We start from the raw sequence: 18356 nt of genomic DNA, 5'->3' as shown, positions 1-18356 counted from the left end.
CTTCTCCTAAAGGAAGAAAGAATAGATGATGTAAGCCCTAGGTTTCAATGAACCAACACTCAAGGGCCGTCTCATTTTCATCTTTTCAGGAGACAGTGACCCAACTGATGGCTTTGCCACTTGGGGTCTGTGTGACCTATTTGTTGCAAGTTAACCTCTTCAAATGTCAGTTTTTCTCACCGGTAAAATGGGCCTAATTATTCATGTCTACCTCATGGAGCTATAACCAGGACCAATGATATGATTTATGTCAAAATATATACGTAGTACTTCCAAGATATATGACATATAGGTGTTAAATAAATGTTAGCTCTTATTATTATTACTGTCATTTTTGTTATTTCTCTGTCTATAACTAAAGGCTGCCATCATCAACTGTGTTCCCCATGCCTTAGTCCCTCTACATTCCCACTCTATATGGGTCTAGTTTTCTATCCATTCATTCCATAAACAGCTATGTTCTATTAGAACGTGAGTCTCATGGGAGCAGGGGCTGTGTCCATCTGGAGGAAGCAGTATAGATAAGTGGTTAAGAGCATGGTCCCTGGAGCCAGACTGCTTGGCTTTGAATTCTGCCTCTACTACAATTAGATCGATGACTTTGGGCAAGTTTCTGAACCTCTTGGAGGCATGCTTTTCTCATCTGTAAAATGAAAGTAATTATAATAGCCAGCATATAGGTTATTGTGGGGCTTTATTGTGTTAATCTACGTAAAATAATTTAGAGTAGTACCTGACATGTAATAAGGCTATATGTGTCTGCTATGATTATGATTATCATTCTTATTTTTTATCACTATATCTCTAACATGTAGAACAGTGACTGACACATAATAGGTATGCAATAAATATTTGATCAATGAATAAACAAGTGCTAGACACTGGAAATACAAAAGATTTACAAGAATGTCACTTGTCTAGAAGAGAACTGTAGGAACCGGTAGAGAGGCTTACAGCTTACTGGAGAGCTCATGGTCAGCAGTCAGGTTCAGTTCCCTCCTGTTCCAGGGTCCCTAACCTGGGCTACACCACCAAGGATTAACTGACACATGGAATTTATATAGCAACGTGAAGCAAAAATAAAAAGCAATGCTACGAGGTATTAAATGACTAAAGTGCTGATTAGATAGTACAGAGAATATGTAGGAATCCAATCTATTTTATTTATTTACATTTATATCACATTTATTTGAATTCCACATCATTTCAACAGGAACCAACTAAACAATTGCTTCATAAAAAAATAGGAGCCAAATAAGGATAACCTAGGTATGTAAAATATTTCCTGAGTATTTGAAAACCATTTAAGAGAAGTGTTGCAAAGACCCACTGTAAGCCACTGCCATGAAGTAGTAATTGCTCAGGTATCACAGGCTTTTCTGTCCAATAACAAAAGAGGAGTTGCTGTTAAAGCCGATAGCAATAAGGTACTCTTGAACTTGTTCACCTGAAAAGTTCTATGTTCCAACATTAGCACTCTTTCCTTAGAAAATAGACTCATGTTAAATGACATTTTGATGCAAACAGTTTTTAAAGTGAGAAAAGCCACGTTTGGTGAAACTGTGGGAAAATGGGGGCTCTCGTATAATTGTGGTCTAAGAGTAAACTGGTTCATGTTTCCAAAGGGCACTTTGGACACAGGTATCAGAGCCCTTATAATATTCATATACTTTGTCCAGTGTTTGTTTGTATGAGTTATCCTGAAGAAGTCATCAAAGTGGTGTACAAATATAGAAAAAAGTTTATTGCAACATCATTTATAATAAAATTAGAACCAGCATAAACATGCTTTAGTAAGAGATTAGTTAAATCATTATATTATAGTCATGCAGCACAGTGCTTTGTAGGGAACAAAACTCATGTTGTTGAAGTACATTCATGTTAGAGGCAAATGTTCACTCGAAGTTAAAAAGCAGGTTCCAAAACAGTGTGTGTAATATGGTCACAGTCGTTTAAAGAAATATATCCATATAGGGAGATTAGAGATAATTTTTATTTTCTTCTGTTGTTTTTGTTTGTTTTCTTCAATGGATGTATATTACTTCTGTAATCACAATCACTATAGCATAAGAAGGATATTTGACCCCTTTGTTCCTTTTTCCACAAATAGTATTCTGATTTCTATAATAAAATATCGTTTCCTCTTAGAAAAAGGCAGAAGCAACCTTGTTTTTTAGCATCAACAACTGTACCTTATCTGCTTTGGCTCATGCCTTTAATCCATCTGTTCTGTCAAAGTGTGATATAGATACTGGACTGTAATGATTGCAATTTCATCTTTACATAAGTCATAATTTTGTATATCTTCTTGCCTGAATAGTTCTCTTCACCTGCATAGATTTGGCTCTAATCATGAATGTTTTCCCCTTTCAGGTAAACAATTACAGTTTAGAAGAAGTAACACATGAAGAGGCGGTAGCAATATTGAAGAACACGTCAGATGTAGTTTATCTAAAAGTTGGCAAAGCCACCACCATTTATATGACTGACCCTTACGGTCCACCTGATATTACTCACTGTAAGTACCACGCTCAGTGTCATCTTTGAACAGCATGCCAGGTTTGCAAAATCGGAATTCTACAAAACTTGGCAAAGTCCTCTACTTGCACCTTCACGTTTTTTTAGCCTGTGGAAATACTTCAGGGAGATCCTGCACTTGACTCCCCAGTGGCCTTGGAGGCCTTACCTGATGAGTTGTCAGATTCACCCTTATGGAAAGGCTTGATGATGTATGTTATGGACAGTGTGATTACAACAGCATAGGGGCAACACATTTTTAAAATTTATTTTATTGAGGTATAGTTGATTTACAATGTTGTGTTAATTGCTGCTGTACAGCAAAGTGATTCAGTTATACATATATATATACACATTATTTTCGTATTCTTTTTTACATGGTTTATCACAGGATATTGAATATAGTTCTCTGTGCTATACAGTAGGACCTCATTGCTTGTGCATTCTATATATAATAGTTTGCATCTGCTAATCCCAAACTCCCAACCCATCCCTCCCCCAACCCCTCCCCCGTTGGCAACCACACTTCTGTTTGCTATGTCTGTGAGTCTGTTTCTGTTTCATAGATAGGTTCATTTGTGTCATATTTTAGATTCCACATATAAGTGATATCATATGGTATTTGTCTTTCTCTTTCTGACTTACTTCACTTAGTATGATGATCTCTAGGTCCATCCATGTTGCTGCAAATGGCATTATTTCATTCTTTTACATGGCTGAGTAGTATTCCAAGGGGCAACGCATTTTTAAAATCTGTTTCTCAGGCCCCTAAAGCATGATAGCTCTCATGTCCTAATAGTCTCTCTTCCTAGTTCAAATCTGTATAGCAGCAGAGTGGAAAAGAGGGGCTGGCAAAATAAACCAGAGATAGCACTGTGCTTCTTCCTGGGGGAAAGGATCTTGCCCTCAGTTGGTGAAATCATAATCCTTAATAACTATCATTATAGTTCTTACCTTTACCAGAATTTGATATATTGGCAGGGAAGCCAGAGAAAATTGTTGATCACTATGACAGTGGAGATGGAGTGGAGGTGTGTGCTTCTAGGGCAACAACTAACAATGAGATGCTCTACTGTGTCCTCACAAAGTCCACTGCTGCATAAGCCCCATGTTTTCCCCTCTTCTTAATAGGTCAACAAGAAGATTCTGTCCTTGGGGACTAGATTTAGAAGCAATTCATTTCTTTGATGTGAGTTTAAGGGAGAGTTTTGTCAGCATGAGTAAATGTGCTCATTCTGAAATTCTGAGAAACCAATTGTGAGACTGGGAACTCAGAATGTCTTCAGGACCTGTCATTAATTAGTACTATGGTCTTAAGCAAGTTGTTTGACCTCTCTTAGATTTGGACGTTTCTCTTGAAATTTAAATGTTGAATGATTTTGTTATCTGCCCCATTACATTAGCTATTGCTTTTCTTAATGGTGATTCTAAAATGACTTGCCCCAAAATATGTCTTTTTGTCAAGCAAGAAGTAAGATGAGATCAGCCTTACCTCAGGATATGAAAGAGTGTTAACTTTCAGAGTTTTTCAAACTGGATAAATTTAGAAAAATCTGTTTTGAGGCTCTGTGAGCCTCTTCTTGAAGGGCATATAAGGTCAACATCCAAGAGAAAAAGGAGAAAACAGAACTTGCTATTCAATTCAAGAAATGTGTATTGAGTAATTTCAATACACGCAAGACACCTTGTAAGGTAATATGTGCGATACAAAGGAGATAAAATCATGGCCTTCATTGAAAGGAAGGCTAATGCAGATATATAAATAGTAGCAATATTTGGCAGACTGAGAGGGATGTACATGCCATGAGAGAGGTAAAAATAAATGTCCTTTGGGCACTCAAAGGAAAGGGATATCACCTGTCTTCAGAAGATCAGAAAAATCTTTACGCAGAGGGTGGCATTTGAATTTTATCTTGAAAAAATGGATGAGATTTCGGTATCAGAGATGGGATAGGAGAGAGAAGTTGCAGGTAGCTGGTAGAGTGGAGCAAAGGTACAGATATTGGGGAGAACAGGCCTTACTTAAGGACCATAGGAGATTCATAAGGGGGGATATTGAAATGAGTCAATCTTGTAAGAATGGTGAAAGGGAGAATTTATATTCAATACAGTAGTGGCAATGGAGAGTGTGTAAGCAAGAGAAGACCATGATCAGACCTGGATTTCTCAATGTATAAAATGGATTTTGGGAGAGAACAGTGGCAGGAGACCCAGTTAGGAGGGCTTTTCAGTCACCCAAAAGGGGGATGAATTGGGGTGAGGAACAGAAGAGAAAGGCCAGAGTTAGCCTTTCTGGGATGGGAGTAGAGCATATTTAGGGATTAAAGTCTTATACAAGAACTTACTCCTAAGAGCTTTCTGCTTTTGATGGTTTGATATTAATTACGTGAAAAGAATGTGAGCTCTGCAATTAAAAAGCTAACATTTTTATTTCAGTAGAAAATTAATCATTGTTCTGAAAATATGAGTGCTGGGTCTCTCCTCCAGTTTTTCTCTTCACCTAATTATACAAACTGGGCTTACAGATATGACTGTTATTACATCTTTCCAATCCTTAAGGTCACCATGTGCTTGTACATATTAAATGCAAACCAACAGCAACTCCCTCCTCTTGAAGGATCAGAAAATTCTTAGCGTGTAGCAAAGCCTTTCTATTTTTAACAGAACTGTAGCATGACACATTGAATCACCCACATAACAGATTTCTTTTCTTTTCTTTCACCCCTTAGCTTATTCTCCACCAATGGGAAACCATCTCCTCTCTGGCAACAATGGCACTTTAGAATACAAAACCTCCCTGCCGCCCATCTCTCCAGGAAGGTACTCACCAATTCCAAAGCACATGCTTGTTGAAGACGATTATACCAGGTCAGATATGCTTTTGGTTAATTGGGTTTGCGATCATTACAAGGAAGAAATTGCATTTGCCTAACATGGCAGCTGTTGCTTCTCAGCACCATTCAAACTTATGATAGTCTCACCTCAAGTGGAAATCTGCCAAGACTTATAAACATGTGTCATTGTCCTCTGTTGGAAGCAAAAACCACAAATTCTTTGTGGAGAAGTAGTAATAGACACACAAGCATCACTTTGCAATCTGTTAGGACTTTCGATATCTAACACCATTTGAGCTTTACAGCTATACTGTAAGATAGGTATCATTACTCAAAGACAGAAGATGGTGCTGAGGTTCAGAAAGAAGGAAGTAGCATAGTAGTATGTACGCGTCCCCTTGTAACCACGTATCTGGTTCATAGAAGAGTCAGAACTGAAAAACTCTGGGTTTTTTTTTTTACTCTAAATTCCATGTTCTTGCCACCAACAGCTACACACAATTCACTGGAACTGAGGCTTCAGTCAGTCCTCCCCCGAGTGCAGTAACTACAGGTGGAAAGGAAAGGAGTGAAATTAACTCCAAATGGTTTGAATTTAATATATCTCAGTCTCAAAGGGGAACAGGACAGGATTTTAGGACACGGCACAGAACCACATGGGTAACCCCACAAAATAAAACTAAATTTAGGGCTTCCCTGGTGGCGCAGTGGTTAAGAATCCGCCTGCCAATGCCAGGGACACGAGTTCGAGCCCTGGTCTGGGAAGATCCCGCATGCCACGAGCAACTAAGCCCGTGCGCCACAACTACTGAGCCTGTGCTCTAGAGCCTGTGCTCCGCAACAAGAGAAGCCACCACAATGAAAAGCCCACGCACCCCAACGAAGAGTAGCCCCCGCTCGCCGCAACTAGAGAAAGCCCGCACACAGCAAAGAAGACCCAATGCAGCCAAAAATAAATAAATTAAATAAATAAATTTATTTTTTTAAAAGAACTAAATTTAGCTGGCATGCCTCTGAAAAAGTCAGGTCTGACAGTTCAGAGAAGACCAACTTAGTTTACATCATGGTCACTGGTCAGGTTTAAGTAACTTTTGGATGATGAACAAATGAATGAATGAAGGGGTAGATGAATAATAGGAAAGGTACATTTTTTTTCTTTTTTATCTTTAAATGTTTTTGTTCCAAAGTAATACGTGCTCACTGCATTTGGTGAGGTAATGCAAAGATGTTCAAGAAACAAAAATCTCCCTCAAGCCCGGCAAGGTTCCCAGTGTGGCATTCTGGCTTGAACCGTTCATACCTTTTCTCTGTTCATACAGACGTGTACAAAGCATACTCAGATGTAGGTGGGGCTTGACATTGTTTTTACAAAATAAGTTTGTATTTTACACATTGCTTTGCAACTTGCTTTTCTCATTGAGAAAAACTTTTACCCAAAATGAGATTGCATACAGATATGTACACTTTTTTTCTGAAAATGTTTGTGTGGAAAAGCGATACAGATGGATCCTTTAGTTTTATATCCTGCCTGTCTACTGAAGTCATTTGTCAGCCTTTAAAAAAATTGAGGAGACTTCCTGCTGCTTAACTTTCCTTGCTGGTGTCCGTGTGTGCTTTGGTCTTTTCATTCCTTTGCTATTTCTTTTTAAATGATTAAGCATTTTCCATTTATTTTGCAATTTCAGGTTTGCTGAAGTGGCTTGTTACATCTTTAGCCAAGGAATGGAATGTTTAGATGCTGCAAATGTGCATCTGTGGTTTAAATCAAATATAAACCTCTTCCTACGCTGATATGTCTAATCTCTATGCTCTTAATTAAAATGAAGGCTGCAGCAAAGATAATCCTCATGGTTCTCTAAAGATTGTATAAATATAGGCACCTTTATTCACCAGAGCAATAATCTATTTGCTCTCATCCTATCACCAATATTTGATAGGATTTTAATTTGAAAATGTCATTTTATATTACTAGGCCCCATAGTGAATTAAAATTTATTAAACCCCATTCATAATCCAGGCCCTTTGCTAGCTGTTTTACTTACACTATCCTTTTAATCCTCCCCAAAACACAGAAAGAAGGGCTGTCATCCCCATTTTAGAGCTGTAGGAATTGAAGCTCAAAGAGGTTAGGGAACTTGCTTGTGGGCACACAGCTTTTAAGTAGGAAAACTGGGTGCCCTGCCAGCTTTAAAATTCTGGCTAGGAAGAAACATGTTAATTTTCTCCTTATTTTTAAAATGAAAACCAAGTCATGTAAAACTGTTCTCATCATAAAAAAAATATGTGGCTAGAAAGGGACCCAAGAGTTTTGATGAGCTCTGAAGACAATTAGATCCAGTCTGAGACATACTTCTACCACTGGCTGACTGTGTGAGCTTGGGCAAATCTTTTAACCACTGCAAGCCTCAGTTTCTTCATCTCTACAAAGGGGATAGTAATCAAATCTTTCTCAATAGGTTGTTGTAATGATTAAATGAGATAATACACGCAAAGAACTTATAACAGTGCCTGACACATAATGAATATTAAATGAATGTTATCTGTTTGCTGTAGGTATACTCATTATAATTCTCAATCTACCTATTCGCATGGAATATTTCAGATGGTGTCTGGGGAAGAGATTTCATTTCTTCCTAGAGTGATATGCCTCAGTGTCTTACTTCTTGCGGGCTTCCTTCCTTGCTCTCTGGCAGGACAATCTCATAACTTTGCACGAAATCTTCTGAATGTCTGGTGCCTAGGAAACTTGTGAAATAAATTATATCAGTTTATACACACAAACACACAGACACCTCCCTCACATCCTCACCACTGCTGTATCCTCTCACAGGTGCTCTGTGCTATAAGGCATTACTACAGGTCTCAGAGGTAAATATTTTGAGGCATATTCACCACCTTATTCATGAATATTCATTGAATACTTCCTACTAGACAGTGGGCACTGCAGTAGAGATGCAAAATGGAATAAGAAACAACATCTCTAAGAACTATCAAATTGGGACAAAAATATACGTGGAACCAGTGGATCCCCCAGTACCTATTCCCTGATGGTGCAGACCCCCTCCATGAAGTTTCCCATAAAGCCTATATGTATATTTTTAGTCCTGAGATTTTATACTTTGGTGTCAAAATGCCCTTTCTTTTATGGTAGTCAATGGCAGTTACTTATTATATCCTAACCTAGAAAATGAAAATTTGGCAACTTTATATTAGTCCTCATTTTTTAAATGTAAAAGTACTGTAAAACCCCAAAGTGTGGGAACTACTGACAGAAACAAACAAAATTAGATCAGTTCAGTGAAGTACTCTCGTGTTGCCCTAGCAGAGTTCCCCAGCACCAGAGACGCACTTAGTAAATATTTATAAATAATTTTTTTGAGTTTTACGTGAATGCCACAGGAACAGACTATGACCTCAAATAACGTTTTAAAGAGGAGATAACTCTTGTGTTTGAGCTTGAAAAATGTGTAGGCATTCGTCAGGGAGTCAAGAGATCAGGAAGGGCACTCATGGTAGGGGATAGCACATGCATACTCAAGGAAGAATGTGAAATAGAATAAAATGAACACACCTGTTATAGTTTGAATACAAGGCTCATAAGAAAAATGGTACCTACCTTTAAGTTGTCTTTATATTTCTATCCTTTCTCTCATCTGCAACCTAGTCATAAGATTGGAAATACATAGAGTAATAAAAACAAAAAGATCACTACTATGCACTATTACGCTAAGTGCTTTCATATACGTTATTGCTCCGATATTATTTATGTAATTTTCTTAGTGTTGATTTCTACAGGTAACAAAAATGAGTTTAAGTAATTTTCTCATATCATACAGCAAGCAAATAGAAGAATCAAAATCTGAATTCAGGTCTGTCTTCAAAGTCCTCATCCCCATCCCCCCAACCCACCATCTCATACAGTCTCTTTTTATGTAAAGCTGTTGGGTAAAGGGGATTGGGCTTGTATCAGGAGACTGGTACTACCACTTACCACCTAGATAACCCTGAACAAGCCATTCAATCTCCTGAGTCTTGATTTTCTCATCTGTCAATTTTGGTCCTCAAATTTCCTCATGGAATTGTGAGGTTTTAATGTGATAACATGTGTGAAAGTTGTCATCTTTAGAGAGCTATATAAAATTATTATTAGCCTAAGGTGCTATAGTAGCTTACATTTGGGGCCTACTTTACATTTTCCTAAAATAGTAAATCAAGGGAATGAATCTCTAATGATGGGACTGGGGCTGACAGGGAAACATTTCTGTGAAATGGGAACCTTCCAACAACCTATAAAATTATATCAAATTGGCAGTCTTTTGTTCCAAATGTTCATAATATTTTACTCTATCTGTTGTAAGAAATATTTTCCTATCTTCCTGATTTATATTCACTTTTGTTGGGGAAATACAGTAAGAATTTTAAAAAGAGTTTTGATTAGAAGAATGCTACAATGGCTTACCTGGAATTTTTTTAAATCTCTTTTACTATTTAAGGAAATGTGTGCCCGAGTAAGCTGGGAAATTTTGTTTTTCCTCAATTTAGAGAAAGGAAGACTAAACAAAAAAGCCTTGGATGAAATTCTCTTAGTAGAAACCCTACTGAGGCCTTTATAAATCAAAATTATTATTATGTAAATACTCTGGTCATCAATTTTTAGAAAACAAAGCTGTTACAATGATGCTGAGATGGTTTTTTGGCTCATAGAATTATAGACTATCAGATTTGGAAGGACCGTAAATGACTATAGAGTCTAATCTTCCTCCATTTGATGGGTAGGAAACACAAGGCCTAACATGATTTGTTGGCTATCCCTAGGTCCCACAACTTGTAAGTAGTAGAATCAGATTTAGAACCCATGTCTTCAAACACCCAGTCCAGTGCTCTTTCTATTTCTCTAAGCTGATGTTCATTTTTTTATGATGGAGTAAGAAGCTATAATCAATCAATGATCACCTGTGAGCAGTGCCCACTTTGTACATTAGCTGCAACTATGGATTCCCTCTCTACTAAGCCAAGTCTTCCCTGGTCACCTAGAAGAGACGCAAACCTCACACCCTCACTATCTGGTTAAGTATTCTCAGGATACACAAACAAATCATTGAGACTAAAATGAAACCCAAAAAAATTGAGGATGCAAAGTAAAATTTCTCTTTCAAGATGTGGGGACTTAATTTCCCAAATTATGAATGTGATAAATGCTGTTATGAAAGCCAAGGACCTAAACTATCACTGTGAGCAATATATTTCCCAGTTTTAGAAATCAGGTTCACCTGGCCCCAAACTTATTGTACCCAGATGTCTCTCTAACTGGCTCTATATAATGTTCCCTCACATAATTTGGTTGAGCAAAAAGCAAGAGCCGAATAAAGTCTCAAGAAAGATTTCTTGTCTCCAGAAGCTTTCAAGGACCACTCCAAACTGTGACTCTGATATTCAGTTTGACTCCCTTATTACTAAATAGATATGAACCCATCAGACTAGAGTCTGCCTCCCCTCTTCTCTCCCCAAATTATAGAACATTAGTTTACTGGACATAGTATCTAAAATGTATTCTAGTTCTTTTCTCTTTCTCCCTTTCATTCATTCATTTACCCATTCAATGAATATTCAAGCTTCTACCATGTGTCAAGCACAGTTATTAGCAACAAAATTACAATGGTGGACAAACCAGACAAGGCTCTGGCCCTTAGGGACTTTACATTCTAGTGTATTGAGTAGGAGATATATAGATAAATGAGTTATAGATAAAAAGTGCTATAAGGAAAATAAAATAGTATGATATGCCATAGAGAGAGTTTGGGGAAGAGAACAGTGTAAAGGAGGACAACCAGGGAATGTCCCTCTGAGGAGATGGGATATGAGCTGAGACCTGAATAAAAAGAAAAAAAAGTGGTGATACAAAGATCAGAGAAAGAACATTCCAGGAAGAGGAAATAGCAAAGCCAGAGTCCCAGAGGCAGAAATAAGTTTTGTGGGTTCCAGGAATATAAGGAAGTCAAGCTTGGCTGGAAGAGATGAGCTAATGGGAGCATGGCAACAAATTAGGTTGGAAGAGTCAGCAGCCAGATGATGTGGGACTTTGTAGGTAATGATGAAGAAGTGTAGGTTGAATTTTAAGTGCATTGAGAATCTATTAAAGAGAAGCAACCAGGAGAATGAAATTATCTGATTTATAGATTTTAGAGCTAGATTCAACAGCCGTGTTCCACAGGAGAGACAGGCCTGCTTCAGTCAGGCTGATTTACCACTGGCCATTGCTACGCTTTTTATTCGCTGTCGAGTAAGCTTTCAGAAACACCATGAGTGTTTGCCACTGTTGTTGTTGTTTTCCTTGGTGTTTAACTTTGTGGGTCAGAACTGGTTAGAAGCTAGATCACTGTTTCTCAAATATTGTTACCCACATGCCCTTAGGCCTTGAAAAAGGAATTTGTTCTCCTCAGGATCTGGGGTAGAACATGAAGCTTTCCGTGCAAGCATGAAACATACAAAGTCTTATGTTTTGTCATAAAAGTTTGGGAGATATCCTTGTTTGCTTTAATACGGAAATATTTTGATTAGAAATTTAATTGTTTTTATTCGAAGTCTTAATGTAAAATTGACATACCAGATGGGTTTTCTGGGGATACTAAGTCCCTGGCAAATAGCATAAGCCCCAAGTTGCGGGTGAATACCCAACTTTGAGAAGCACTGAGCTAAATTACACAAACGTGTCAGTTATTAAATCTGTGTTATAGAAGCCACCTCTTAATTGTATCTCAAGTTTTGTGGTCTCCGTTAGGGACAGGTTCTCAAAGGATCAGTCAGCACTTTCCATCAGTGAAGTCTGGTCCTATTCTAGGCTCTCTTCTTTTTAACTTATATTTAATGACTTAAAACCATTTCTGGATGAACTGGAAGGTCCTTCTTTTGACATAGGAAAGAAATCTTTTCTCACCTGCCATTAACCAAGTATAGGAAAAAAGAACTGGGTGTGCCCTAGGCAGACAACTGTGCCTGCTTTAGAATCGGGATCTGGACAACAGAGTGTTGAGGTGGGCGTGCCCTAGAGCCACCCTGCTCAAGGTCCTGCCTCGACCGCTTCCTGGCTGTGTGACCTTGGGCAAGTTATCTAACTGTGCTTTGCCTCCGTTTTCTCATGTTTAAAAGGAGCAGAATAATACTTCCCACCTCATAGGCTTATTGTGTCAAGAAACTGAGTTAATACATGTAAAGTTCTTAGAAAAAAAGTGAGCACTTGATAAATGTTACCTCTTGTTAATACCATTTAAAACAAGGATTTAAGATGAACTACTCCACAAATAAAATCATTTTTTGGTGGAATGGAATCATTTGGTAGAATGCATACCAACAATGGTATGCAGACGCTCAAACAAAATCTACATATAAGTTTTTTTCAACTAATTTATCTCCCAGAACACCTTAGAACATTGTATTACAGGAAGTCCTATAGTCTTAATGCTTTATTAAGGATCTTTATTTTTATTAACACAATGAGTATCTATTACCCTCTTCATTGAAAATATAATATAGGATTCAGTGGAACCAAATATGATAAAAACTAGTCTATCAGTCTGGTTTCTGTGGCCAAATACAATTATCCTCTGGATAATTTCTTGATTTTGCCCTATATTCTTCATAGTAGCACTCAACAACCAACACCATGTAGATTTTCCCTCAAAGAAATTCTGCAAAGTATGGCATCAGACTCCTCACAGCCTTTGTAAAGTGCATTATTGAACTTAACCAAGTCAAAGATTCATCAACAGTGTCTCTCAGTTATCTGTTTTGCTCTGTGCTGCATGCCTGATTTCTGCAGTGGGGAGCCTGGCACTGTAACGTCTCTCTTGAAGCAAAGGATAGTAATGAGAAGGGGTGACTGGGACAAAAGGGGTGAGACAGACGGAGGATAACACACTTAGTGGAAGCCTCCAGGGGAGTTTTCTCTTTATTGATGGCGGCTCCACGTAACCATTTAGGTTTACTTACATAAACTGTGAGGCATGATTGATAGAGCTATCCTGCTAGAAACAGAGAGAGTGGGTATGCTAATGGGGACGAATCTTAATCAAAGGAAGATATCCAAATATGTACTGGAAAACATGTTAAGCTGCTGTTTGTTGTCAGGGAAATTAATATAATGATAGGAAAAATGAAACAGTAATGGGAATTTTAAGACAGCCTTTTATAGGTGTTTATCATTTTGTATGTACCTAATAAATTAACCAGACATAAACATACAACACTAGGCCTTATAATTTTACGGAAGATGGTTATTGCACATCTATGACTATTGTTATTATAGATGTAAAATTCAAATAGATAGTTGTTTAATCAATGCTGTATTACATTTTAATAGAATGAATTTATCCTTGGCCTCCAGGGCTGGTTGAGACAAAAAAAGGGTTAATGACGGGCAACGGAAAATTCTGGAGGGACCACTTGTAGAAGCAATCGACTATTAATTGACTCCAGACCGCTTAAATTGCAAGTTAACTACTACCACAACACAATGTGTAACTTATTTCTGGCCCTTATCTTGTGACATTGAAACAGGGTGTATATTATGATTCAAAAGAAGTAGACAAAGCCTCTTCCTCTAGGAGTTTGTTTTCACATCCAGGTGTCAATAAAGTAATAGTAGACAGAAGACAGCTGATTCTTAATTGTCCACATGTGGTGTGCTTTGAAAATTATCCAGGACAGCACTGCAATCCCTGAGTGACTCCTTCCACCTCCTATGGCATTTGCTACTGTGGGGAAGGCTACCATGTTAATGGTAATGTTTGCCTTAAGAAAATGTAAGAAAATTGTGGCACACAATTATTGCATTTCAAAGACCTATATTCTTATATAATATAGACATAAATTTCATAAGTTTGGGGTTGCATCATTCACTTTCTCTTCCAGGTAATTTCTTTAATCTAGATAATGAAGCAAGCAATATCTGAGTAAACACATCTTAAAACTACTGCCTTCATACATTTTCTCCAGACATCCTTTTCAATCTTTATCTCTAATCTATTTCTTGCCCCTTTTATTGCTTTATACCCCTCTTCAACTGTTTCTCTCCAAAAAGTGTTATTACTTTCCCTAATTGTAAAAGTAATATGTATTTGTAGAAAAGTTATAAAGTAACAGAAATATAAAGAAAAACTCACACCACAGAGGGGTAATCATTATTAATATATGATACATTTCCACTAAGTTGTTTTTCTACATATAGTAGGTAGCAAAGTTGAGCTCTGAATACAGTTCAGTCTGGCTGCAGAATCCATATCCTTGACCCCTCTAGCAAAGGTCATGCAGTTGGTGTAGAACGGGATCAGGATTCAAACTGCCTCCAACGTCTGGCTCTTTTTGCTGTACTGCATGGGTAGCGGTATTAGTTTTAAGATTTCTAGAATCTTCTCTGTGCTTCAAATTAGTCTCTCTCTGGTTTTTCTTTTGTCCATAAAGGGAAAAATAAAGTTTTATGTCATTGCTTCCTCCCAGCAACAGTTACAACCTGTTCAGGGGAGGCAATCTGTTTTGCTCAGAAAGAAGGGAGGCCTTCTGGATGGTGCACTACCAGGTGGGGGGTTGGTTAGTCCTTAATGCCTTTCATTCCGGCTGTAACACCAGACCCCATATGGTTGCTTTAATGAACATTTTAAGTCCTCCCTGAAAGAACTTAGCTGTCCCCGTGAGTATATGTGTCTCTGAGTGTAAACATCTAAATATCAACCCTCACCCTAGATCTCATTTTAAATTAGATTGACCTTGAAGCAGAACCACGTGAGTCCTTTATTATGTAGACTGTGTCCTAAATGGAAACTCTGTCCGCTGAGCCAGTAGAGCTCGATATTTTGTTTTATGTTTTTTTCCCCTCTAATCTTTTTCTAAAGTCTCATTTACCAGCTTCAGACAGGGGATGAAGGCAAAATGAAAGAGCTGAAATAAACGTGATAACCAGAGATTTCAAAGCCAATTACGTGAGGCCTTGCTCTGAATGTAGAGCAGAACTGGTAAACCCTGATAGCTGTGCAGTACGGCCCAGATACTTTCCTGTTTCTCCTTTAGTTCCTATAACACCGTACAAAATGAGCAGAGAGATGTTACTATACTTAGTTAACAGATTGAGAATCTGAGATGATAGAGATGCCATAATTTCCCCTGTAACAATAGAGAGTAAGTGGCAAATCCAAAACCCAGAGTCCGGAAGCAGGGTGGCATCTTGGTTAAGAGCTCAGATTTTGGATTCATAATAACTTTGGGTTCACCACTTACTAGCTATTTGACCTTGGATGAGTTATGTAACTTCTCTGTGCTTGTTTCCCCACCTATGCCTACACCATGGGTTATTATTAGGGTTCAATGAAGTAATCTATGTAAAACAATTGGAACAGAGCTTGGCACAAAATAAGCTGCATTCAGGTTAACCATTATTACTATTATTATTATTATTAGTCTTGACTCCTAGTCCAGGGCACCATGGTGATTACAGGACCGTTTGCAGTAATTGATAGCAGTGCTGGTTGGAGATGGTGGAATGAGATTAGGAAGTGAACAAAAGGGAAATATGCTTCCAGCTAGCCTAATAATACTTAGACTTATACTATATTTACACTTGCCTTAAAAGGGCAGATTTTGAGACTTTATGTTGATTTAGTGATGTTTCCTTTATATTTCAATTTCTTTTAAAATATATACATATATATATAGATCCTAATTAAGAAGACTTTACTCAAAACCAAGCCTAACTATTAAAGTTATATAGAAAGAAAGGTCTGTGTTAAAGAAACTGATTTTTATTTTTTTTATTTTTATTTTTTGGCCATGCCACACGGCTTGCGGGATCTTACTTCCCTGACCAGGAATTGAACCCGTGCCCCCTGCAGTGGAAGCGCAGAGTCTTAACCACTGGACTGCCAGGGAAGTCCCTGATTTTTAATTTGAAAACTGTAAAATTAAAAATTCTAGAATGTTAAGTAAACACAAATATATACTTTTCCAAATACTCAGATTTACTATGCAGGCATCCTAAAACTTTTTAAGTAAATGCAATGATTGCTTTTGCATAGCTTCATGATTTGAGCACAGAAATCAAGTATATGCAGAGCAACACCTATGATGAGACTTCCCACTTCCCAAGGGTAGCATTAATTCCACAGCTTTACTGTACAACAGCAGTCCCCAACTTTTTTGGCACCGGGGACCAGTTTCGTGGAAGATCATTTTTCCACACACGTGGGGTGGGGGACTGGTTTCCGGATGATTTGAGTACATTACATTTATTGTGCACTTTATTTCTATTATTATTACATTGTAATATATAATGAAATAATTATACAACTCACCATAATGCAGAATCAGTGGGAGCCCTGAGCTTGTTTTCCTGAAACTAGATGGTCCCATCTGGGGCTGATGGGAGACAGTGACACCTGAAATGTGTTGCTTATGTCCAGTCTACTCCGTAAGATGCAGCTTCATTGTCACTTGCCTCTCACTGATAGGGTTTTGATATGAGTCTGCAGGCAGTTGATTTATTATGGTCTCTGTGCAGTCAAACCTCTCTGCTAATGATAATCTGTATTTGCAGCCACTCCCCAGCGCTAGCATCACCGCCTCAGCTCCACCTCAGATCATCAGGCATTAGATTCGCATAAGGAGCGCTCAACCTAGATCCCTCGCATGTGCAGTTCACAGTAGGGTTCGGGCTCCTATGAGAATCTCATGCCACCGCTGATCTGACAGGAGGCAGAGCTCAGGCAGTAGTCCGAGTGTTGGGGAGCGGCTGTAAATACAGATGAAGCTTTGCTCGCTCGCCTGCCGCTCACCTCCTGCTGTGCGGCCCGGTTCCTAACCGCGGGTTGGGGACCCCTGCTGTATAACATTAAATTGGACCATAGATGGTTGGATGAAGTTTTACATACAGTATGTATGCAAATCCATGTAATGCTGAGTGTAGCTCTGATGAGGTTATGCTGAGTTTAAAATCATGAGGACGAAAGGGAGATAGGAGGAGTTACAAGTGAGGAGGAGCTCGTAGGGAGAAGGTGGTCTCCCCGGTTAAATCAAAGTAGGATCTTCCCAAGAACCACTGTGTTCTGTAGCTTAGAGAGAAATATTTGGTTAAATTCTGCTTACAAAAATTAAATTTTATGTATCTCACTGGTGAAATAAAGAAGAGTAGTACTCCTTACCTTCCGTTGGAAAAAGAACTTAATACTTACACTCTACAGATACTAACATTTATCAGCTGAATATTACCAAGTCAAAAAATTTTAAAGCAATACCTGTATTGTATAGTACTGAAAGAGACGATGCAATTCAAAATGTGACTACTTCATAACTCTCTCAGAAAGAAAAGGTCTACTGTCTAAAACTAGTTCCAAACTCTCACAACAAATCAGTCACCTGCAAAATCTCTGTAAACACAGAGTCCTGAGTCCTACCCCAGATTTACCGAATCTGTGTGTCCAGGGATAGAACTGGGATATTAGTATTAAAAAAAAAAACAAAGAGGCCAGAAAGCTAACTGACTGTTTTTCTGCCTTATGAGGACACAGCAAAAAGACAGCTCTCTGTAAACCGGGAAGAGGTCACTCGCTAAGAATATGACCATGCTGGCACCCTGATCTCAAACTTCCAACCTGCAGAACTGTGAGAAAAAAAAATGTCGGTTGAGGCATCCAGTCTACAGTAGTTTGTTCTAGGAACCCAAAATGACTCAGACATTCACAATGAAATATAGGCAAGCATTCTATATGCAAACTGGAGGCAAAATATCCTTATAGGATCTATATTTTGAAATTCTGTCAGTAACTGGATTTTTTAAAATGCATGTAGCATTGCAAAAATTAAATGCTTCAATAATTTTAAAAATAAAAAGTAAAATAAAAATAGAACAAAAGCCCTCACAGAAGATTCTGATGCAGGCACGTTTAAGAACCACTGACTTAAATTCATTATGTCTTTGACTTCAGAAAAATCATATTACCAAAAATAAAAGCAAAATGGAGCACA

General features: G+C 38.1%; 1 protein-coding gene across 18 annotated transcripts in view; it reads left to right on the top strand.

The window, feature by feature from the left end:
* The window catches only part of DLG2 (discs large MAGUK scaffold protein 2), a 2068078-nt gene that overhangs the window by 1549990 nt on the left and 499732 nt on the right, over positions 1 to 18356 (top strand). For all 18 annotated transcript variants that reach the window (XM_082343299.1, XM_082343288.1, XM_082343300.1 and 15 more), the window contains 2 exons: positions 2374 to 2518; positions 5247 to 5385. In XM_082343299.1, the coding sequence (XP_082199425.1) occupies positions 2374 to 2518; positions 5247 to 5385 (284 nt within the window). The remainder of the gene's footprint in view (positions 1 to 2373; positions 2519 to 5246; positions 5386 to 18356) is intronic.

This window comes from Balaenoptera borealis (genome assembly GCF_965194805.1).
Source record: "Balaenoptera borealis genome assembly, chromosome: 11".
NCBI lineage: Eukaryota > Metazoa > Chordata > Mammalia > Artiodactyla > Balaenopteridae > Balaenoptera > Balaenoptera borealis.
This window is presented reverse-complemented; position numbering and strand designations above follow the sequence as displayed.